Raw genomic sequence first — 25,986 nt, 5'->3', positions numbered from 1 at the left:
TATTTTTATTTTTAAGTCTTCCGGATTTGGTAATGTATCCCTAGATTCTATTGCAATTCTAAAGTTTTCATATGCACTAGGAAGGCTGTATAACATCATAATACTCAATAGTTCTGGATGTATTTTGACTTCCATATCGGCTAGTTTATCGACTATGTCTAGGAATTCATTCAAATGATCGCGAATATCGCTTTGAGAGTCCATTTTTTGTAAAACTAATTTTTTTAGGAGGGTTGCTTTTCTAGCGGGACCTGAACTTTGATAAGATGATTTCAGTTTATCCCAAATATCTTTTGATGTCTTACATGTTTTTATTTGTTTTAATTCTGATGGAGATATTAGTAATAATATTTCCGATTTTGCCATCATATCGGATTTTTGAAATGCTGCGATAGTTTGGGGACATGCATCTGTTTCTAGGGAAATTTGTCCACTAACATATTCCCATAAGTCGGCTTTTATAAGCACTGCTTGTGCCTGGAGACACCATGTATCATAATTGTTTTTATGTAATGGTTCGATTCTATACGTTGCCATTTTTTATATTATATGTTTCTATTTATTTCATAACTTTGTCGAATTTTCTAACCACGCTCTGCTACCATTTGATGTACTTGGTCGATGGAAAAACGACTTGTTTAGTATAAATAGTTTATTTTGTTAATATAATATTACGAATGTACAATATAGTTTTTTGACAATATATATTTTTCATCTTAAAGCGGCGATCGAGTGAGTAGTGATGTGCCAGTGTCACCAACAGATGCTCGTATTAAAGTCGTATCCGTCAGGCGGGAGTTCCATAAGTCCTTCCTCGGGTTTGGAGTGCCATCTGCACTCCCCTCCTTTGCTCTCAGCATTAAAAATAGTTCGATAAATTCTAAAATATTTGTATTATGATGTAAATGCAGTAACAGTAAGAGAAAACAAGAAGATCGAAGTAATATTACTTAACAGTTTAATGGTAAATATCATTCGGACTCAACCAGCCGAACGTATGCCCCCAAGTAGCGACCTACAATGGCCCACTTGGGAATCGTTTAATAGACTGCGAACCCAGATGGGCCGCTGCAGGTACAACTTGGTAAAATGGGGTGTCGCTTTAAGATAGGCTTGCGAATGCGCGCGCCATCCCAGATTAGACCCATCTATTCTCCTATCCTTTGTGCCCAACATCCTACACAAAGGAAGATCTAAAAAATGCGACAGAATGCGCAAAAGTCTTCGCAATATTCTGGGGAAAGTGCATTAAAGTTGCCACTGAAAAGAAAGATTTTACCAACGTGTTAGCGCTTTCTTTTCCTTCAAAATATTTTAATTAATTAGATGGTGCTGTCATAACGAATTATATATATAAATAACATCAAATTATATTTACATTGTGAGAGATTATTTCTGTGGAGCTGCATTATAATTTACAATGCTTGCTTTTTAAACAATACGCATTATTATCTTGTTTTTTCATTGAATATTGTTAAGATATCTTTAAAAGTACGAGCTTACAATTATTATATTACTACATGAATGAATATTTTTAAAACATTTCAAAATTAACACAGTAAAACAGCTTGCATATAGAAATGTATCTTATATTTGTACACATAAAGACTATTTTAACGAATTACATAGATATAGATAATAATATGTTTATATATGCTTGAGCACGCTATCACATAAATAAAATGAATCGGAAAAGATTGTAAAATAAGGTCGGAGTTTAATTTTTTAATACATTTTTGGCGGTAAATACTTGACTAATTGTAGTTTTTTATTCACATTAGAAAGGCAAAGGTACAAAGCAGTACAGCTTTATGTAACGTCAAAAAATAAAGTTATAGTTTATGGTTTTATTCACTCATTGATAGAAGAAAAATATGTATATCTTATGATAAGTTTCGTCATCGATATTTTAATATTGGTAGATCATGAATCTTAATACTTGACAGACAATAAAACTATTTTTTTTTATATTACGACCCATCTAAAAATAAACCTATGTTGCTCAGTTAAAATGTCAGCTAAAATGTTCTGTGAAAATAAAAAACAAACAATTTTATAGATCAATCTACATTTACTCGATGTTGCTGAACTTTGGTAATTGGTACTGGGATGTATGAGAGCAATGTAGTTGCTGAATATCATCAGATATAGGAATGACTATTATACCGGATACGGATATTATACTGATATGAAATTATTTCGGATTATCCGTTAGTTTCGGATATACAATTACGGATATTATTTTTTTAATGAATTTCAAAAATAAATTACAATTAGCTAATAAAATGGTTACATAACGTGTCTCAATTAGGCTCCGTCCCTATCCGATATTCTCCGAAACTTTTTTTTCGGATTCGTTTACGGTTAATATTTTTTTATATCGGATATCCGATAGTTTCGGTTACGGTTACGGACCTCCCTAACATCCCTGCTGAATATCTATTGTAAATACTTTGAATTATTGTACAATCTTATCTGATTTTTTATATTATTGTTTTAAAATAAAAGTGTGCTTTGTCAATTTTAAATCATCTTATGCGTCGAATCGTCAGTTTCTAAGTTATTTTAATATATTCCATCCATTTTTGTTTAAAAATGGACGCCATTTTGTAATTGGCTACTTAGTTTGTGGAATTAGCTACTTGCCGATGTTTTTCCACGAGACTACAGCATGGGGTTTTCAAGAAGGGTATATTAAGGTTTCTTAAGGGTCAGCAACGCGCACGTACACCCTTGTGTCTCAGGCGTCCATAGGCTACGGTAATAATTTACCATCATATGGGCGGTATGCTTGTTTGCCACAGAAGTAGTATAAAAAAAAATAGGCGAGAAAGTCACAGAATAACTAAAGCAATAGAAACCATGGACAATTAGCACTGTCATTTGATGCGTTAGAGACAACATGAACAAACTGTATTGAGCTTATTTGCCATTATAATAAGAGTGCTATTGCTTTAATCTTAGAGACAGATTTTTTTGTACAAACATACTTTGTATTTATTAATTCAGTATGGCGATTCGGCGCTACACAATGTGCTTGTACCATGTTAATGTTTATAATTATGTAGGTATAAATTGAAGTGAAATAAATATTGACTGTTAATTGTGTTTTTTATTTATTACGTAACTGGAATGATGAACTGACCACCCAATAAATGGACAGTAGTAAAGTAAGAGGTTGCTAGCTGTTTCTCAAGATGGTGGATATTTTTATGATTTATTGCATCAGATACACAAAAAACATACACTGAAGGTAGTGATATAAATATCTAACTCATCTCGAAATCTTTTAGAGAAGAAAGAATGGCAGAGTATAAAAGGTTATGGTATGAAAACAAAGACAATGTGTTAAATCACTTTTTTAATTTTTGATATATAAAAAATATAGTTTTTATACATCTATTAATAAACAAATTGTTATACAATTCACATATAATATGAATTTGTTTGAATGAAAACTAAGGCGTTTTCTTTTGCGTCGAAATATTTTAATTAATTAATATAGTGTTCTTACAATTTATATATAAATAAAATCAGATTATATTTAATTTTTGAAATATGAAGTCACGAAAACTGCACCAACATACTTGTATAATCCCAGTAGGATGGGAGGATTCCTAGATTTCATGCCTTTAAGATACATCCCCCCACCCCTGAAGGTAAAAGTTTTAAACCAACTATACTGTGTCCACTGTAGCAGGGTGCGGGTGACAGTTATAAATTACATTTAACAATTGCTACATTTAGGTTAATACAGTTATTAATTATTTAATATACAGCTGTAATACTAAGTGTTACCGTCGCTGGCAACCGTTCGCCGGTGTGCCCCGCTAAAGCAGATTTCAGTAACTACAACCGTGTGATTTGAGTAAATTAACCATCACAATATATTTATATTTAATAAATATTATTTATGATTATAAACTTAAAATAAATATTTAGTAAAGATTAAATCTAATTATAATTATGATATAAAACGTATGTTCTAGAAGTTTAATATAATCATGTTTATTATTGAGTACAAGATATAAGTTCTGATTTGACCATAACAGTCCCACCTACCTACTGACTTTAAAAAGAACCACCGTATTGTGTGCACAGACCAGTTCGGTTTAGATGCTCGAAATGAAGAATACATATAAGTGAAAGAAGAAATTAATAGTCTCCCGGTGCTGCTGCCGCCCCGTAATATAAGTCATAATTTGTAAATCGCGGCAACATTTAAGAGTGAAACGAAATATTAATGAAACTCACTCGCGCCATGCTACAGCGTTCATGGTATAAGGGTAACTTTGAAAAAATGATTTTTTTTCGCACTTACATTAACAATCTCCTTAGTTTATAATTAAAATCAACCTTATATAGTTTACAGAATATTATTTCTTTAATTTACAATTAATTTAGTAAGAATAGAATATAAAATTATTTATTCAAATAAACTTACATTGAAGCACTTTTGAATAGTTATCACTTATTTAATCTACCGCTCATTCGTAAAGCTGTCTCATCACAAGAACGAGCAAGAAACTTGCGTGTTGCTCTTTTAAATAATTTTATTGTAATTTACATTTTTAAGTTGTAATGTATATACAAAATATCAACTAGCACTAATTAATCATCAAAATAATAAAGACACAACCAACTGGTAACTAAATAAGAGTAAATCAGTCGTAGTGACTAGAGCAGACCGGTCCCTACAAGTAGCACGTTCACGAGTATGACGGATGAGCTAGTCATCACTGAACACGACCTACCAATTAACTAAGTAATAGGTAGTTAGTATTTAAAGTTGCCCTAATCGCTCATAATAGAAATTCTCTTCAATTAGGGCCCTCTTTCACCTATTAGAGGCCCTGGGCACATTAGATTAATCGGGCCCCTATGAAAAATAATTTTAAAAAGTTATGTGATGAGTGATGATAGGTCTTCAAGTTCTTGCTATACATTTATAAAAATAACAAAAACGAATAAATTGACCATAGTCGGTAAGCATTTGTTAAGACTGATTTTCAGGCGAGAGTAGAGTAGCTACCGGTTATCGTCTGGTAATGGAGTAGGGACTAGACTAGACTAGGGGGCCCCAATCCATCGCGGGAGGGGGGAAGGGGACTCTTAGTAATGTGGACTCATGACCCCATAACTAACAATATACTATGTCAGTTGACCTCCACGCGGTTCCCCCTGGAAATCATCGTGATAAATTCATGGCGAATTTACCATGGGCTAACTGACCTGACCTCATGCTCATCTTGTTATCCTCCACTGGTGCCCCGCCGGCGTAAACCGTTAGCGCAGGCGGGTGCACCATTCCACTATCATTCACAAAAAAAAATCCATCGCGAGACTCTGGGCACGAGCAGTGTCCACAGAGCCCAATGGGGCACTTCCCCACTGTTTCTTTCACCATTGGGTCTGTCTTTAATTTATATAAATAATATGGTACAACACTATAATTCAGTGTATGTCCAAAAGTTCTGCTTTCACAGAAACTGCCAATATCACAAATTGTGTTTACCCAATTCGTCATCGAAACTCGTTTGAGTCTCCGCCGAGTTGAAACTGAGTAACACGTCCGATTTAACTAGCGACCGTTCGGCCGTTTGGGTTTCAGTCGATGTGAGATTATTACTAGATGGACTAGACGAAATACTGTCAAACAATCTCAGAGGTTTCGGTGAGTCATGGCAGTAGCATGTCTGAGTCTCCTTAATGCACCAATCGAGCGGTTGAGTCTCTGTAATCGTTTCTTTATTTGATCTACTCAGACCAAACTCTAAAGGGAACGTCTGTGTTTGTATATCAGATAGTAATACAGTTTCAGAAAAAAACATGGACTCATCCTCACTAGTTTGCGATTTCAGTGATAGTAGATCTTCAAAAACTGTTTGAGTTGATATCTCATCAGTCTTTGTTTCGTAGACTTCACTCCTGCCTCCCAAACTCTGCCAAGACGGTAGAGCGACATCGTTTTTTATATTATCGCTTAATGTCTGTGTTGCAAATGACCGTTTAGGACTATCACAAATAAATTCAGGTAGTTTATCGCATTCAGTTTTACGTTTCTTCCCCTCGCCCTCAACTTCGGATTTTCTTTTATTCGCTTTGCGTCGTTCCTTATATTGCTTATGCAATTCTGGATGTCTCCTCATCAGGTGCACCAACAATTTCTCATTAGTATTATAGTGCACATCACATAATTGACACGAGAATGTCGTGTTACAAGTATTTACATGTCTGTAGAACTCAATGTCTGTTGAGAATCCAAGTTTACATGTCTCACAGTACTTTTTAATTGAATGCACTTTGTTATAATGTTGATTTAGAAATTTTCTACCTGAGAAGTATTTGTTTTTTTCTGAATTTGTCGCGTACGAGCATCCGTCTACGGTGCAATAATATTGTAAGTCTATGGTCAAAGAGTTAGTCAGTTTGTGAACTTTTGTTAAGTGGTAATATAAGTTGTTTTTTTTCGTAAACGTTTCTGGACATTTGTAAGGGCAAGGCAAATATATTTTGTCTTCGGTATTCGGGGCTGTTATCATAACAACCAATTTTTTATTATACTGTATACACTTTACTGTATTTCCTTCTTTTTGTTGTGATATATCTGTTTTAATATTTTTCTGTAATAAAAGGATACAAATATTAAAAGAAGTTTGGACTAATATTTTTATTAAAAAGTAAAAAAGTAAGTAAAGAGACTTTAAGTAGAACCAATAAATTAATATTTAATAATAAAAATTTATCATGAGTTAATGAAAACCACTGTATGTATCATGCTTAAGAATTTTGTTCTATTTTTATAAATATCTTTGCAGATCAATAACAAAAGTGAATCTTTAAAATTTTTTATACAGCCTCAATTGTTCAGCTGTTTAGCACACCACCTTACTTCCGATAGTCGCAGGTTCGATTCCTCGTATGGCACAAATATTTGTATTCATGAATATGATTGTTTGTATCAGTCTGGGTATTTAATATGTTTAAAAAAATCTATGTATTTGTATCAGTTATCTAGTACCCATAACACAAGCTTTAACTACCTTCACTTGGGTCTAGATGGCGCTGTGTGAATTGTCCTGAGATTATATATTTCTTTGATCCATATATTAGACTAGCTTTTGCCCGCGGCTTCGCTCGCGTTAATTTATTCCCTTAGGGGTGGAATTTATCAAAATCCTTTCTCAGGGAATGCCTACGTCATAGTAGCTTTAAGCATGCAAAGTCTCAGCCCGATAGGTTTAAAATTGACAAAGTTTCAAACAAACTTTCATCCCCTATTTTATACCCAATACTACCCATTAATCAAAATCCTTTCTTAGCGGATGCCTACGTCATAACATCTACCTGCATGCCAAATTTCAGGCCGATCCGTTCAGTGGTTTGGGCTGTGCGTTGATAGATCACTATATCAGTCACCTTTGAGTTATATATATATATAGATATTTGTTGTTTTTTATTCATCATCAGCAAATTAGATAATAACAGTTGAATATAAAAGTACTAATAGATATATAGATCCACTTGGCGTAGGATAGAGATGGAGAGTATCTCTATCCTACGCCAAGTGGAAGTTCCTATTCTTGGAAGAACCATTCCTGATGGTCACAATCCTCTGCCTTGAGGAATCGCCAAAGAAGAAGAAGAATAGGTACTAGATACCTTTACAATATTCTGTAGAACCACATTAGAATTTTGGCACTGCTCTCTAAACTTTCGACACGTCATCAGAATGCCTTCGCAGGCCGTACACAACAGTTTGGAGGAACCTTCTGCATTGTTCACCTAGAAGATAAATGTTTATGTTATTATTAAGTAGCTGTTACCTGCGAGTTAGCTGTACTTGAAGTAAAAGATAGTCTATGCCCATCCAGACTACCTTTTATAGTCTATGCCCATCTTTGTGATGCAATCTTTATATCAAATGTCCATAAGAGATGGAAAGGGTATTGTTAGTGATGTGGACTGATAACCCTATGGTATAGTAATCCTCATTCACACGGTTCACATCCATTCCATCCATCCATCACATATATCTTTATTCATGTAGTTCTATTACAGACTCTTATGGCATGTCAATTCTACCGTTAGTTCAAGTGCTTTCAAGCTAAGAATTGACGAAAAACTCTGCTCTCATTCTTTTTTAATGACATTGTACATTTTTTTTTATACCACTTTGGTGGCAAGCAAGCATACGGCCCATCTGATGGTAAACGGTTACCGTAGCCTATGGACGCCTGAAGCACCAGGGGTGTCACATATGCGTTGCCGACCTTTAAGAAACCTTAATATACCCTTCTTGGAAAACCCCATGCTGTAGTCTTTCGAAAAAACCTCGGCAGGTAGTTAATTCCACAATCTAAGTGTACGCGGGAGGAAGCTCCTCTGAAACCGCACTGTCCAAGACCACTTAGGTTCCAGCATGTGGGGATGAATTCCCTGTCGATGGCAAGCGGTGCGATGGTAAACGGTAGCCGTAGGCATCATGTCAATCAATTCATTAGAACACAGTCCATTGTATATTCGGTAGAACACACAAAGCGATGCGAAGTCTCGCCTCAAACTAAGTGGTTCGATACCGTTTGAGAGATTGGGATCATCAACATGTTTATAATAATACAGATACATTCTTAAAATCAAATGGAGGAGAATAGAGTGACCACCAGCAGTTGCACCTGGAACCCATTGTGGTAAATTGCCATTTGCCAAGATGGGCCAACTGATGACTTCATGGTTACATTATAGTACTACACTGGTCACTCCATTATTATCGACAAAAAAAATAAAAACAAGATCTGTCCAGCCGTTTAGTATAATAAATATATGGTGATAGATTGTATAATGAGCATAGACATCCCATATTTATAGCTCATTTATTACATAATTTTTTTTTTATGTTCCTTGTATATCTGCAATCAGATTGGTTGGTAAATTACTATGTAAATCTACAGTTCAGTGAGTGCACGACGTTTTATTTAATAAATGCCTCTGGTGCTTTGGTTAGATTTCAAGACCCGGAGTACACTTTATGCAACTCCAGTATATGTTTCCTTTTCAGGCGTTTTGGGGGGTTGTTAATGAGTAACCTCTGGGCTAGCTCATTAGGGTAGACACTCAGCCGAGCCTTGTATTTTAAGCTTGTGCTAGCAACCTCCTCTTGTACTGTAGGTAAATTCGAGAAATTATGGATCTCCGAGTTGGTTATAAACCATGGTGCCTTAAGAATGGTCTTCAAGATGACGTTCTGGGACCGTTGGAGAATTTCAATGTTGGAGCTACTAGCACTTCCCCACAGTTGTATGCCATAGGTCCATATTGGTTTGATGGCTACCTTATAGACAAGTAATTTATTCTCTACTGAGAGGTTAGAGTTTCTACCCAAGAGCCAATACAATAAAATTTAAAAATTAAAAAAATACCTGTATATTTGTGAATTTGTAGAAATCTTCAGCAAAATCCCAATGGATCATATTTTTCATTTCTCCAGAATTAGCCAGGCATCCACGGCATACTAACGCATACTCATCGAGTGGTTTAATTAGCTCTGTATAGGGCGCACCCATTATATTATTATTATAAATTATTTAATAAATAATTATTGAAATATATTCTAAAAGTATTTATTGTTTTGATTTCAGATATTTTTTGCAGTGGTTTTTAATTGACATAACAGTTTTGACATTGACAGTTTCAAGTTTATATTTTTTTAATGCAAAGGTCATGGGTTTCCATTTCTTGGTGGCCGTAATAAAATAATATAACAAAGTAAGATTTATATAAAAAAAGGAAACAATATACATAATAAAAATCTAAACGATATATTCCTTTAAATTTACAAATGATAAATATCAGTAAGTTAAAAGAATGTTTTTCTTGGTTTCCAGATGCCATTAAATATTTGAAACGAAGAATTAACAAATCCGTCACTTTGGCAACAATTTTGGTTTAGCTAAATTTACAAGAGAATAATAGTCGATTAAATTTATAAAGGTAAAACAGTTTATTATGGTTTGCATTTTTAGTAAGCATAAATAAATAAAAACACCGGTATTTTGATCACGGTGAAGTTGTAGATGTTGAAGTTGTGATACGTTACCGCGCGAATTTCCGATTGGTCGCCATTTGCGCCACGATAGCTGGCCAGGAAACTTGTACAAAAAAGAGGTTATTTGTGTTAATTTAATTGATAATTGTGCCTAAAAACGTAATAAAACAATTTCAAAAACAGCGAAATACGTATCGATGTAGAAATAGCGCGAAAAGTGCGTTATATAAGTGAGTACATTACTTATTCAATGCTTTACACTTCAATTCCTTGATACACGTGTTAAAATTGTTTAGGAATTTTATCGGAAATAATTAGTTTTATGCGAGTCTGCAGTGCAATTTTGCCTCCAATTTGTGCCTAGTAACGCCATTGACAAATAGAAACATTGTCATAGCGTCAAAACTCGGTCAGTTATTATTATTTTTAATTCTAGGCGATCTATTTTGGGAGCTCTCGACGTTGCACAATGATATTACTGTAGATTTATTTACAATCGTTTGATTTATTGTCTGCATTCAGTGTACTTCGTCACAAAAAAATGTACACAGTATATAAATGTTTTGACAATAAAGTAGTTGATAGTAATATTTTTGTAGTGGATAGATTAGTTGAGTAAATAAGTAATTTATGTGGTTGTGGTATTTGTTTCGTCATTACATTTAAATGATAATAGACATTCCATGAAAGTTAAAATTTATATTTAGGCATAGGAAATAGACACATAATTCCATAATAATGGAACTTATATTGGCCACAGAGTATTAATACTGATGGTCTAGCTAAACTGTAATAAAATATCAGGAAAAGAATATAATGATTTCACTGCTGTATCTCTTCTCTTCTTTGATATTGATATGCAGCTTGTAAAGCAAGCTGCTTGGTGGCAGAGTGCTGTTGTCAACAATTCAAAATATCTTTAGTCATGTAGGTAGGTAATAACTTTATTCATCATCCAATAAAAAACACGCATGATTTGGCAAACACCAATTTAACCCTTCGAACGTTTTGACACAGATCTGTGCACCACTCTTAAACCATATTGTGTTGTCACAGATCTGTGTCTGCAAAACTATTTTTTAACAAATTTTATCCTTATTTAAAAGAAAATAAGACTGAAATGCATTTGAAAAAATACAGCTGGTGCGCCATACCCCCTCTTCACATTCGATCGCTGAGACAGACGACAGACATTCGAAAGGTTAAATTTCAATTTTACAAAAAATGTTAAATTTCATTGTTGCAGTTTATGTAGAACAATTCATCATGATAATAATTATAATCTCAGGACAATTCACACAGCGCCATCTAGACTCAAGTTAAGCTAGTTAAAGCTTGTGTTATGGGTACTAGATAACTGATACAAATACTAGATAAAAAAAAATGAAACATATTTTCTATGGAAAACACCCAGACCGATACAAACAATCATACTCATGAATACAAATGTTTGTGCCATGCGAGCAATTGAACCCGCGACCATTGGTCATAAAGCGGTGCTAGACCGCTAGACCACCGAGGACTCAGACCATGAGACTTTAAACATGTAAATAAATCATCAGTTCAAGTTACAAACACTGATTAGATTATTTGCTTTTACAATAGCATATGCATTTGGTCATTCTATTCACCCAAATTTGAATTTGAACTAATCTGTATTGTTGTAAACATATACAAAGTTTATTTGAAAAGAACACAAGCTGAGTTTCTTGTCAGTTCTCATCTCGAAAGCACTCCAAACTGATGGTAGATTTGACATCATAAGACTATAATAGAGCTGCAATGGCTGTATGGGTTTACACATTTTGCCTTTCCTGTAAGGATAAATAAAACAAAATAAAAAATAAACCTACATAAATAAAGATATTTTGATTTTGTGTGAAAGATGATATGTATATGAAAGTAAGCTCAGATATGCCGGCCGATACAGATCAGTGGAAGAAATGACATACTGCGATGACCACAGATAATGGGATAAAAGAAAGGCAATGATGAATCTGTGGTCTGTCATAAGACTGTACACTGATGTGTTGAGTATTGCTTGATTTAGCTATATAGCTATATGCCTTTCTATATTAGATTTCTACTCTTCAGTCTCCTGACAGTGCGAGAAATCTGTGAGAGCTGTAATCTTGACAAATGCATTTTTTCTGTTCCAGCCGCCGAGAAGCACAGCAATGAACATAGATACTGAAACCAAAAACAATTATAACCTTATGAGAAACGTGCCTGAATCTTTAAAAACATTTGTCAAACAAATTTGAAAAGAGAACATAATTACTACAGCCCAGGAGACATTCAATAATATAAATTTTTAAAGCCAGTATTTTTTTTTCTAATATTTAAAATATACTTTTTAAAATTATTAAGTGTATGGAGTACTGATTGGACATTGTTATAGAGTTGTGAGTTTAATAATGAAAATTCCGGATACAACAGCCAACGTTGGCGCTTACTATGGCAGTGAAGAGAATGGACAGTGGCAGGTGAGAACTATTGTTGTGTACATCATATAATTCCGATAATCACAGGTTCGATTCCTGGCACTATATCAATAATCCAATTCAAACATGGATCGAAGTTACGACGGCCTGTGCCTAGGGTCGAACCTCCTCTAGCGATGCTGTGAAGGATGGAGACCAAGATGACGAGCAAAAAGTAAAACGGCACCGTTGTAGTTGTAGAATATTTGTGAATTGAATTGACTTATGTCATATAAAAACAATATAATATTATAAAAAATATAGACAATAAAAAAGGTATATAAAATATAGTAGTTTCCAACATATGCCCTCACACTATATCAATAATCCAATTCAAACGGGGATCGAAGTTACGACGGCCTGACCCGTTCGAAACCCTGCGGTCCTCAGACTAAAGTCGTATCCGTCAGGCGGGAGTTGGCCTACAGCCAGCCGCTCCATAAGTCCTTCCTTTGGCTTGCAGTGTCATCTGCACTCGCCCCCCTATCGTGGGATGAAGCTGGAAAGGCCAGCTGCGGCCAACAGCATTAGAGTAATCTGAAATAAAAAAAAATCACATGGTACGCGATTCCAATATGAAATAATTTATTCACGTAGTTTAGTCAGTAGGTTTTTGTATATTAAGTAATTCGAGAGATGTTCGTTAAGTAGATTTAAAAAATAACTACATCAATGGCTCCTATAAAAATGCTGTTACATTGCGAGAATTAACTTGACATTTAATATTTTGTATTTATAACTAGCTGTTCCCGCGACTTCGTCCGCGTGGAATTTTATTTTATTTTTCTAAAATAAAAGTAGCCTAAGTTACTCCCTATTACATCAGCTATCTGCCAAAAAAGTCCCGTCAACATCGGTCCAACCATTTCAGAGATTACCCGGAACATACAGATAGACAGACAAAAATTGTAAAAAATATTATTTTGGTGTATATACCGTATTTATATTTATATGCATGTAGTAAAATACAGTTATTTCAATATTACAAACAGACACTCCAATTTTACGGTTACGCTAACGGTTTACGCTGGCGGGGCACCAGTGGAGGATAATAAGATGAACATGAAGTCAAATCAGTTAGCCCATCGTGACAAATGCTCCAGGAATTTATAATGATGGTTTCCAGGGGAAATCAACCTAACATGGTACATTGCTAGCAATAAGATCATCAGTCCACATTACTAACAATCCCCTTTCCCCCCGAGAATTGGCTTAACATTTAATAATGTAATTTATTTGGAAATCACTAAGAATTATAATTTGCATACCTCCTGAATATGAGGCAAATATTTGTACTTAACACATGTACCATATATACTGTAAATATTCAAGCAAATAGAATAGAATAGAATAGAAAATCATTAATTCAAATAAACTTAATTTAAGCACTTTTGAATAGTCAACATTTTTTTTAATCTACCGCTTATTCGGAAATCTGTCTCATCACAAGAAGAATAAGCAAGAAACTTGTGTGTTGCTCTTTTAAATAATCATTGTAAGTTCACATTTACAAGTCGAAACGTGTGAATACAAACTACCAACCAGCACTAATTTATTTAGTCTCAAATATAAAAACACAATAAGAATAAATCAGTCGTAGTGATAAGAGCAGACTAGTCCCTACAAGCAGCACTCGTTCACGAGTATGACGGATGAGTTAAAAATAAAATTATAATATCTATATCTCCTAAGAGATAAGAGATAGATCTCTTATCTCACGCACGCAGATGTGCTTGCAGAATGCTTCTCAATACATTTATGAAAATATCATCTATGCCAGAAGGAATATAGACAGTTTCAAAACAGTTAGTGATTGCACTAATAAAAGCTTACGTAACAATAACAAACTGATTTTATCTAAATATCGTTTAATTAAAGTTAGTAATTCGTTTTATGGCAATTGCGTAAGGTTTTACAACAAAATACCAGTCTGTTATAAATTTGCCTGATAAAAGATTTAAATGTCAAATAAAACAGTTCCTTTACAAAAAAGCTTACTATAAAATAGAAGAATACGTTAACGATAATAATGTTTTTATAGAAAAACTTAAAAGCCATAGCACTGACAATATTATCTGATTACACTAATAATGAGTGCGTAGCGACTTCTATGTTGATTATCGCATGCTTCTTACTTGTTATACTGTAATTATATAAAATAAAACATCTATTCAAAAGAGCAACACACAAGTTTCTTGCTCATTCTTCTTGTGATGAGTCTGCGTTCCGAATGAGTGGTAGAATCAAAATATGACTATTCAAAAGTGCTTGTAATGAGTTTATTTGAATAAAGATTATTTCTATTTCTATCTTTCTTAACATTTTTTTCACCTACCCTTCACATGTTTCAGCCAAACGGCGTGATCATCGACAGTGGTGTGGGTGGCGGTGTGGTCGGCAGCGGTGACGCTGGTATCCACCGTCCACCGGTATACCCAGTCCATCTACCACGCGGGCACATACCAGGTAAGAATCATCATAATCAGTCGTTGACACTTTGCTGAGCGAATTGCTACTTCATTATCTAGACTAGTGTTTCCCAACGTTGGGCTCACGCCCCACAGGGGGACAATTTGATTGTTAAGAGAGCCTCAGAGGGGGATATTTTGATTGTTAAGAGCCCCCCAAAGGGGGACAATTTGATTGTAAAGAGGGTCCCACAGGGGGACAATTTGATTGTTAAGAGGGCCCACAGGGGACAATTTGATTGTTAAGAGGGCCCCACAGGGGGACAATTTGATTGTTAAGAGGGCCCCACAGGGGGACAATTTGATTGTTAAGAGGGCCCCACAGGGGGACAATTTGATTGTAAAGAGGGCCCCACAGGGCGACAATTTGATTGTAAAGAGGGCCCCACAGGGCGACAATTTGATTGTAAAGAGGGCCCCACAGGGGGACAATTTGATTGTTAAGAGGGCCCATTGTTAAGTTCATTAACAATTTTCTAGTGATTTCTGCATAAAACCTAACATTCCGTTTCTTAAGTGAACTATTTTTTTTATGTTATTATTTGATCTAGACCAGAGGTTTCCAAACTTTTTTGTGTCGTAGACTCCTTGCCATATTTTTCGGTTTTGGGTAGACACCCATTCCTACCTGGTATTGAAATTTGTAAATTTCTAACTGTAGTAAAGTTTAGTTTTAAAAACATAAAGTAAAAACAACAAGATGCCTGTTGTCGTAGACCCCTTGCAGTTTCATAGACCCCTGGGGGTCGTTATAGACCACTTTCACTGACACTGGAATCACTGATCTAGACTAACTGTGTACGAAATTACATTTAAATCGGTTTAGTAGTTATGGCGTGAAAGCGCGACAGACAGACGAGTTACTTTCGCATTTATAATATTAGTAAGGACTTTCTGTGCGTTGTAGGGTACGTAATGGCCTGCGTACTATTTCTTTTATACAAGCATACGGCCCATCTGATGGTAAACGGATACCGTAGCCTATGGACGAATGAAACACTAGAGATGTCATGCCGACATAAAAAACTTTAATATTCGTCTTGAAAAACCCCATGCTGTAGTGTCTAGAGAAAACCTCGGCAGGTAGTTCATTCCACAATATAAGTGTACGAGGGAGGAAGCTCCTCTGAAACCACAAGGTAACATCCCCCACGCCTTAAAAAAATGTGATGATTTATTGTCTGTGTGTTGTAGGGTATGTAATGGCCGGTGCGTACTACCCCCCAGCTCCGTACGCCCCCGTTCCACCCCCACAGGACGACTTCGCGGACTATATGTGGATGGAGAACGAAGAAGAATTCGATAAACAGGTATGTGTTTTTTATCTTACTGGCCAACAATTTGATGACCTACTTGATGGTAAGTGGTAACCGGCGTCTAAGACCTACATATTGTTGATTAAATAAGAAACATTTTCAAAATTAGAAGCTAGAATTGCCTTCTTTCATATAAGACAATTAAATCAACCACGCCGTCTTAATCACTATTTAAATACTTTTAAAATTATATACAATACATCTGTGTAAATATAAAAATAATTTAAATAATAACAAGAACAATTTGATGACCTACTTGATGGTCTAAGATATCGTCGATTAAATAGGAAAATGACATTTTCAATATTTCTAATATTGAAAATGTCATGCTAGAATTGCCTCATTTTATATAAGTCAATTAAATTAACCACGCCGTCTTTAATCATTATCTAAATACTTTTAAAATGATATATAATACTTCTGTGTAAATTTGAAACATGAAAGGAAAAAATATGCTCCGCCCGGGTGTACATGTTTTTAAAATCACTAGTATCCTGACGACTTAGGCGTAATGCCGGTTAGTCAGGGAAAGAAACACCTCAATGCCTACAATATTCACAATTATCTATCTCTTATTTGTTTTTATAATAATATCAACACTTTCGCTCCAAAACTCCCGCTGCCTCCGTTCAATCGTCCGTCATCCACTTGTCAATGTCACATAGATTACTTTGGCTCTGGCCTCTGACGTTCCGTTTCAGGTTACATGATTATTGACTTTACCATTTTTAATTAATGGTGCGTCACACGATAGTTAACAGTCGGCCATCCTGCAATAGTGTCTGGCCCAGACACATAGGTAACTGATGAGCGTAGTCATGCTTATCAAAGGATATAGTGTCTACAGGATCATATAACAAATACTTAACTAAATAAACTAAAGATACACATTACTTTCATAACATTGACTATCTTAGTATACTGTCAAAGGTTTACAATCTAAAATCAATACTAACAGAGCTAAGTTTCGGCATGCATTCAGAATGCACAAAATATAACATAACATATATTAATTTACATAATCCAAATCACCCAAAAACATGAACAACCTTTTAGAGTAACAAACAATTATTTGGCGGTGATTGACTTCTATGAGTCAGACTGTAACATATCACCATCACAATGTAAGTTTCCGATCTTATGAACATTGCATTTTTTTTTATACCTCCAAAATAGAACTTGACATTTCTCATCATGAATATTTTAACGGATAAATTTAACATATCACATTACAAAAGGTAAAACTTAATTACCTACATATATAGAGAAAAAAATATAAAGAGAAAGTATTATTCTCGTGACATAAAATTAGAACAAAATCGCTGCCTGCCTTCACCTAACCAATAGAAAATAACAGGTCAATATTATTCAAGTGGTTCTAATACCCTGAATACTACTACTACTATTTTACTTCGACGATACTCTTGATTTACCAGAGAATTATTTTAATATAACATAATTCATTGAATTTCAGTTATGATTTACTTAACAATACCATCAGCTCGCTGGTCAAGTAATCTATTGCACCCTTTGAACCCTGTACATTTAGGGAACTATAAATGATTGTAGATACTGATATCAATTTTCTTTACAACACCAGTTTAACATAAACAAAAACCCACTGTTCCAGATTAATGTGAAATAGAAATAATCTTTATTCAAACAAACTTAATATAAGCACTTTTGAGCAGTCAAGATTTTTGAATCTATCGCTTATTCGGAACGCAGATTTATCACAAGAAGAATAAACAAGAAACCTGTGTGTTGCTCTTTTAAATAAATATTGATTTACTTATATTTAATTAACAACAAGGATTAGGCGTGCGGCAATCAACATAAAAACCGCTACGCACTTAATCTCCGTTCAATCAGACAACATTGACAGCGCTATGAATTTCAAGTTAGATATTTTCTAAAAAAAAACACTGATTTATAAATGATGACATTTATAAATTTTTCAATTTTATAATAAGCTTTTTTTTTTTTTTACAAAGAAAATATTTTATGACACTTTTGATTTCTTTTTCTAGCAAATTGAGTACAGACTCTGGGAGTTTGTTGTAAAACCTTGCGCAATTTCCATAAAACGAATTACTAACTTTCGTCAAACGAACGTGAGTTTAGTAAGCCTACTATTCACTTTATATTTTATCGATGGTATTCGTAGCCACTTCGGCCATCCAACGTTATCGAAGGGCCTCATTCGATATTATCATAACAGTTAACATCGGGTAATATAATAAAATTAAAATCATATAAAATTTAGTTTGAGATACTTTACATACTTAAAATATGAAAGTTGCCACTGACAACTACACATTACATTTCAACATCATGACTTCAGTCTTTGTTATATTTTTCCGCCTTAAGTTGTATCACTTAATTTTTCACACCAGGTACTAGTCAGCATCTCTGCAAACACGGCTGCCTAGCTAATTAGTGAAATACCTGTTAAAACAAAACATTAAAAAAATGCCACCGCTTGCCCACTATGACTACGGTCTCAACAGATCTGGATTTTATTAGACTCAGCCACCGCTTGCCCGCACAAGGAGCTACGGCCTCAAACTGGTCAAATTCTCATTAGACTCAGCCACCGCTTGCCCACACAAGGAGCTACGGCCTCAAACTGGTCAGATTCTCATTAGACTCAGCCACTGCTTGCCGCCACAAGGAACTACGGCCTCCAACTGAAACACATCAAATATTTAACAACTGGTCATTTTCTCAATGAGGCATTCACCGCTTGCGCACGCAAGGAGTTACGGCCTCCAACTAGTCATATTCTTTATGGTACTATGCTATTTTTACTTCAGCCTCAAGTGCTCTACATTGCAACTCAACTATGGGTTATATGCACTCCCATCAAAATTTACTATTACTTTTTATTCTATTACATATCTTTAAGAACTGGATTTCCTGGTTCCATTTTACTATTTCTCCAACGCTTTAAAGGACTTTATAACATTTAATCATAAGTTAATTCAATTTAATTATGTACCAAATTCGAAGTATATATCTGGTTGATATATATCTAGTATCTACCAATTTCTGAACGAACATGCAATATATTACTACCACATACCCTACTCCTATTATTATCTACCAAATCTTGAGTAGCATCAACAAAAAGCGAGTCGTTCGTTGTACGTCGCATTGAGCACACGCGGATCCCCATTTTCTCCGTGAACTAACGTATACGGAACCATCAGCCGCGATCTCAGCGCAATCATCTCATCAGTATATCATCAAATCTAAATCACCATCATTTACCTTAAAATCCATAAATCGTATTCATAGTCATATGATTATTATATTAATCTCATAATTTCATCAAAGTATTGCAAATCATTTTTCATTGTCATATCAACCGCCCGTTCTATTAGCCATTTTGCTCATAATTCAGCTTGTCATCGATTGTAACTCATCATTGTATCACTAGCATTCCTTAATCTTTCAGATCTATTCGTTCATGTACAACTCTTCACCGCGTATATTTACCGACTATTTTCCATAGAGGTGTATCAAATTTTACCTTGTGATCGTCCTTACTACAATCTTGCAGTGTAACTATCTTGTACACCTCGAGCGCTTTATTCATAATATTTCTAAAGTGTCTGTATACGGTGTCTGGGTTCTATAAATTAGCACCTCTTCTAATTTCCCATTAATTACAACAGACACATAAAATCAATTCTGAAAGGATTAATTTCAATTTAAACTATTTAGTTAGTACAATAGTCAATCCGATTTCTCCAAAGGGCGTTCAGCCACACATACAAGTGCATATAGGTGCTCAGACTAATCTATGGAATCAAATGCCCAGCATTTGATTGCGTTGATCATTACTTATAAAAATGTTAACTTCCGTCGTCGTCAAAGACAACGCTTTAAATTTAATTCAATCTTATTTATCTGATCAATATCAACCAAATATTTGAAAACAACATCACCGTTATTATTATAAACTTCCAATATCTCTACACCTGTAATTTTGTACAATTCAACATTAAAACACCCTCACTTATTTAATACATCCGTTCTCGTATGCTATGCAAGTGACAACATCAATTCTTATATGTTGATGAGTTTACTATTAAAAGCCTTAGTTAACACTTTTATTTTACTTCAACTCAACAGTTATGTCAAAAGTGACAATGGTCTAAATACAACACATCCAATCTCATATTCCAGTCAATTGAGTCAACATGTATACCAACAATTCTTACATGCTCGTTAATTTAGCATTATACGCTTCGATTATACTCTTTTTTTTTTTCAACCAATTAAAATCTTAATAGATACAATATCTCAAGATTTAACAAAGGTTAACTAGAAATTAATAAAATTGGCAAAACCATCTACAACAGTAATTTATAACTGTAAACTGTAATCTATTGTTAACAATATTTAACTTTCTTATATCTTAACTTTCATTTATATCCTCTAGTAACTTTTCTTATATATTCCTGGGATTAAATTGACAGATATAGCCTTACTTCCACAACTTATATTGTCTCTCATTTTATTTGCATTGGATATAAAGGTCTCTTAAAACAGTTATAGGTTCAATAGGATCCTTTCAACTTAAATCTAGTATACCCATGTACACTTTTCAAAACTTTAATGCTCATACATTTAACAACAATCAATTGTCCTTTTGTTTTTGTTTTTCTTTTAACTACCTGTGCTTCTTAAATTTGTATTCACTATAATACCATTATAATTAAAGAACAATGGCTCAGCTCGCAAACATTTTCTCAACAAATAATTCTCTATAACATGTAAAACTTACAACTTAGACCATGCAGTATTTATTTTTCATTCTACATATATACTATTCATAAAGTAGTTTATTATCCATCAGTAAACCATATAAAAATCTCATAAATTACGCCAGTATCCATATTCATAAACCAGCTCGTCCATACTGACTATCCATGTCTCTCTCTATGGAAGTTTGCATCCAATCTTCTCCTGCTGTTTCCTTTTTTTTTCTTATGTCATCTGCTTATCTTTTTTTTCTGCTGTCCTACGTTTCTTTTGTCTGTCGTCTCTGCCATTTTCTTATATATATATATATGGCTTATAAATTTTTCATTTCATTATATGGCGTCCTACAATCCAATCAATCACAATACTATTTAAATGTTAAATAGGCATTACTATATGTATTTATACCTGTACATATGATACAATTTTCTTTTGAATCATTACTATTTATATATTTTTTTCTTCTATAAATTATACTGATACTGTGCTTGTGAATCACTGTTCATCCCAACGGATACCAACATCTCACTTTCAATCTAAGTTACATTTGCAGTGATTAACTTGTGTTCACAAGATATTGAGGATTTTTCCTATTTTTTTTTTTTTTTACTTATATATTCCTGTCATAGCTATACCGAAATCACCATGCACTGTCCTCTACAGTACAGTAGATTCACAGAAGATAATTGGAAGCTTGCCACAGTATAGAAATGCTATCTTCATAAAACCGACTAACTTCAGTCTCATCCTCTTTGGTAATAAAGTTATATTAAATAAAACAAACCACATGCTTATAAAGGCATAGCATAAAACACCAACAATCAGGAATTCTCATAAATATATAACGGTTGTATAGAATGGGAACGAATTTCCATGCATGGAATGTTATGCAGCCTATTAATAACCACATTACCAAGGTCATCAGCAAAGTTTTCTAGAATATCCATATCTCTTTACTTTCCTAACAATCTTGTCTGTCTGTGTCTCATAATTTTCTTCTATAATAATTTTAAAGCTTATGTATTTTGAATATCTTAACATTGCCTCCCACAGAGACTATTTAATAATAACTAATTAATATACAGAAACTTCATTAGTCAAATCATAAAATATTTTATAATCCTGTAGTATACAAATACATAAAAGGTAAGTTACATAAACCATTTAAAAATAGTATCCAATTTTCCTTTCTCCTCTTTTTCACCATATCCCAGTTTACATGTATTCTCTTAATTCTCTCCCATCTGTCCATACCTATATACAACAAAAGAGTGCTATGCACTCATTTATTTCCATCTTCCTGCCATAATATCTGAATTATAAAGTTTATTATCCAAATTTCACAATTCTAGACCACACTGTTTGACACAATCCATGTGCTAACTTCAAGATGAGTTCATTATTAACTCATGAATGCTTTAAATCAGTTATTATCATCTTCTGATATACATTTATTTATATTAATATTCAATAATATATTCTTATATTCTATTTTTTTTTTTATTATCTGTACTTCACAAATATATAATACAATTTGAATTTAAACAATTATGATTTCCTCCTTGGTTGACATTTCAATTCCAATACAGATTTAACAATGAATCTGTCCACTTTATAGTTTCTTAGTACTGTCATTCTACAAATGACACTAAATAATAAAACTCAATGGATAACTTAAGCTCAGATCCTTGCAGCAAATCTTCAGTTCATTAGCTTATGCACTACACAAGATTGGACAATATAGCAATACATTGTAATATATTACAATAGTCTATTTTCATTATTGTGATAACAATGGTCGTATGTTGTACATATTAATATTATAAAATCATGACATTTTGTGCAATTTACTGTATGGAGAGTTATAACTCATCAAAAGGCAAATACTCTCACTGTTGCGACTCAATATATATATCCAAACATTCTGTATGTACACAAATATTAACTTATTTCCAAAAACTTTTATTCATATTCATAACACTAATAGTAAATTTAAAGACAAGCTTGTTGCTCAAGTATTGTTTAGAAAATTCAACAGGTTTCTTGTACAATCAATAATACAATCAAGAGCCAACAACATTCATTTCTGGAGTTACCAAAAGCTTTTCTTTAGGTTAAAAGACAACTTCATAAATTATAAAACTGAACCATGTAAGAATAGTCTTACCTGTAATCTATCACTTTCTAACATGTCACATATTAATGTGGTGCTTATAAATTCCAACACTCACTTACTAAACATTGTCTCAAATGACAAATGTACATAGCTACAGGTACCTGCACAGGACCTTTAAGTACCTTTATTGATCAACAATAGCTGCTAAGGGCCATTCTAATGAATTTCAAGAGAAGCATCAAAGAAGTGAACCAATTGCTCAAACATATAATACATTCAATCTGAGCATACATATAATATATAATTCCAGCATAATATGACACCTTTGAGGAATTGGATATCATCTCTAGGTGCTTTTTCAACACATTAATAATCAATATCATATGATTATGATAACCTTGAGGATCCTAATAGATCTCAATTGAATTTTATACTAAATAATGATTAAATAAGGAACTATTAATAATAATAGTTTACAGTTATTCGGTTTTTTAACATTGGAGTTTACTACCAATTGTTAGCCATTGCTATATATATAAAATTCAAAACACAGCAAGAAATAAATATAATAATTGTACTATCAGAGTTAAGTACTATTTTCACTGAGAGCTTCACAGCTAATCATGAGATAGCATCTAAAATGTCTTTAATATCTAATATTATGAAATATAACATGTTATGTTGCTGGTATCAGTTTATGTCAACAATATACTGTGTCTATCTATATTAATATGCTTTATTAATTCATTAATAAACACATATCAAAGTATCAACCAATATAATATATATACATATGACAGTGTCTCAATTTGGGAATATAACCACCATCAAGACATATACCTGGACTATGCCTGTGATTGTCATTTATCTGAAATGGGATCATCAAACATATATGTGTACCTATGTAAAGAAATAATAACAATTCTTCAATTCAATTCACGTAGAACAAACACACAAAACTGAACAGTAAGTTTGACTAATTTACTGTGAATTAGCAACAAACTCAGCAATACCATTACACTGTTTATATGTATAACATGGTATGTGTTCTCATGTTCAACCTGTATGACAACATAGTTAATGTAACTGTTTCTAATCTGTTGATATCCTATCATACTCTATCATAGGCATTAATAACATAACAATAGTTACTCTGTATTTTAAACTAATTAGATAGCCATGTTGTTTTATACTTAATGTATTCATAATACTTCTTTCTTAGGTATATTGTATACCTCAATATCGTGCTACATGTCATGTCATTACTCTCGCAAGTTATCGTACATACTAAATCTATTTAATATGTAGAAAGCAATTCATCCAAAAGTTCAATAAAACAAGTGAGAAACTGCGTTTAATGGTATGCGTGTTATTAACGTAAATTCACTTACCACAACTTCTAGTCAGAATTACCTTACAGTCGAATTTGTAGGCGGGATTGGTACCGCTTCTGAATTTTTAAAATCACTAGTATCCTGACGACTTAGGCGTAATGCCGGTTAGTCAGGGAAAGAAACACCTCAATGCCTACAATATTCACAATTATCTATCTCTTATTTGTTTTTATAATAATATCAACACTTTCGCTCCAAAACTCCCGCTGCCTCCGTTCAATCGTCCGTCATCCACTTGTCAATGTCACATAGATTACTTTGGCTCTGGCCTCTGACGTTCCGTTTCAGGTTACATGATTATTGACTTTACCATTTTTAATTAATGGTGCGTCACACGATAGTTAACAATGTATTATACATGTAAACCTTTCTCTTGAACCACTATCTATTTAAAATAACAGCTTCAAAATCCGTTGCGTAGTTTTAATAATTAAAGCATACATAGGGACGGACAGACAGCGACAGCGACTTTATTTTATACTATGTAATGATTCAGAAATAATGTGTGGGTGTTTATTTAAAAAACATTGTTGCAAAATTCATAAAATTATGTATTACTCAATATAAGACAATATAATTAGGATGTCTGTGTGTTAGAAACTATTTTATATACCTTTTTTATTGTCTATATAATAAAAATATTATATTGTTTTTATATGACATAAGTCATTAATACACAATTATTTTAAGACTATACTGTATATATATGGTGCCGTTTTCTTTGCTCGTCGTCTTGGTCTCCATCCTTCACACTGTGTATTGCAGGTGATGCAACAATTAGAGGAGGAGGCTCTGATGGAGCAGTGTATAGAAGCGATGTTGGAGGATGAACAGAGAGAGAGGCACAGGCCAGTTGCCAACGGACACAACCACCACTATCCCACGTAAGTTTTTATTCTATACACATACATAATGTGTATTTGTATGTATTATGTTATATATGTATTTATATATACATACATAATGTATATACTAGCTGTCTGCATGGAATTTAACTTTATTTTTCTAAAATATAAATAGCCTAAGTTACTCCTTATTAAATCAGCTACCTGCCAAAAAAAGTCCCGTCAAAATCGGTCCAACCATTTCAGAGATTAGCCGGAAACAAACAAACAAAAATTGTTAAAAATGTTATTTTGGTGTATGTACCATATTTATATTCATATGCATGTAGTAGACAATGGTCATTCAATATTACAAGAATAGAATAGAATAGAATAGAAATCATTTATTCAAATAAACTTACATTGAAGCACTTTTGAATAGTCATAATATTTTTTTAATCTACCGCTCATTCGGTAAGCTGAGACAGCTCACAAGAAGAACGAGCAAGAAACTTGCGTGTTGCTCTTTTAAATAATTTTATTATTACATTACAAACAGACACTCCA

The 25,986-nt window shown here is 33.5% G+C and overlaps 2 protein-coding genes across 4 annotated transcripts in view; one reads left to right on the top strand and one right to left on the bottom strand.

Annotated features, from left to right (window-relative positions):
- Window positions 1–4,277: 4,277 nt before the first annotated feature.
- Window positions 4,278–9,615, bottom strand: LOC131842754 (uncharacterized). The gene is made up of 3 exons (XM_059191319.1): window positions 9,420–9,615; window positions 7,663–7,785; window positions 4,278–6,623 (listed from the first exon to the last, which is right to left on the bottom strand). The coding sequence occupies exons 1-3, from the start codon at window positions 9,561–9,563 to the stop codon at window positions 5,499–5,501; spliced, it is 1,392 nt and encodes a 463-aa protein (XP_059047302.1). The 5' UTR covers window positions 9,564–9,615; the 3' UTR covers window positions 4,278–5,498.
- Window positions 9,616–9,932: 317 nt separating this feature from the next.
- The window catches only part of LOC131842752 (microtubule-associated protein 1B), a 30,880-nt gene continuing 14,826 nt past the window's right edge, over window positions 9,933–25,986 (top strand). Inside the window, exons 1-5 of one of the 3 annotated variants that reach the window (XM_059191317.1) lie at window positions 9,933–9,990; window positions 12,205–12,531; window positions 14,880–14,994; window positions 16,191–16,306; window positions 25,361–25,479. In XM_059191317.1, coding sequence (XP_059047300.1) covers window positions 12,463–12,531; window positions 14,880–14,994; window positions 16,191–16,306; window positions 25,361–25,479 — 419 coding nt within the window. In that variant the 5' untranslated portion in view covers window positions 9,933–9,990; window positions 12,205–12,462. Of the gene's footprint in view, window positions 9,991–10,013; window positions 10,276–12,204; window positions 12,532–14,879; window positions 14,995–16,190; window positions 16,307–25,360; window positions 25,480–25,986 lie in introns of those variants that run through there. The other 2 variants (XM_059191318.1, XM_059191316.1) reach the window with 2 other exon arrangements.

Source organism: Achroia grisella, unplaced genomic scaffold, assembly GCF_030625045.1.
Source record: "Achroia grisella isolate CSIRO2021 unplaced genomic scaffold, CSIRO_AGI_Agris_v1 utg2471, whole genome shotgun sequence".
In the NCBI taxonomy this organism is placed as follows: Eukaryota; Metazoa; Arthropoda; class Insecta; order Lepidoptera; family Pyralidae; genus Achroia; species Achroia grisella.
Note: the sequence above shows the minus strand (reverse complement) of the source record. Positions and strands in the feature narration are given on the sequence as shown.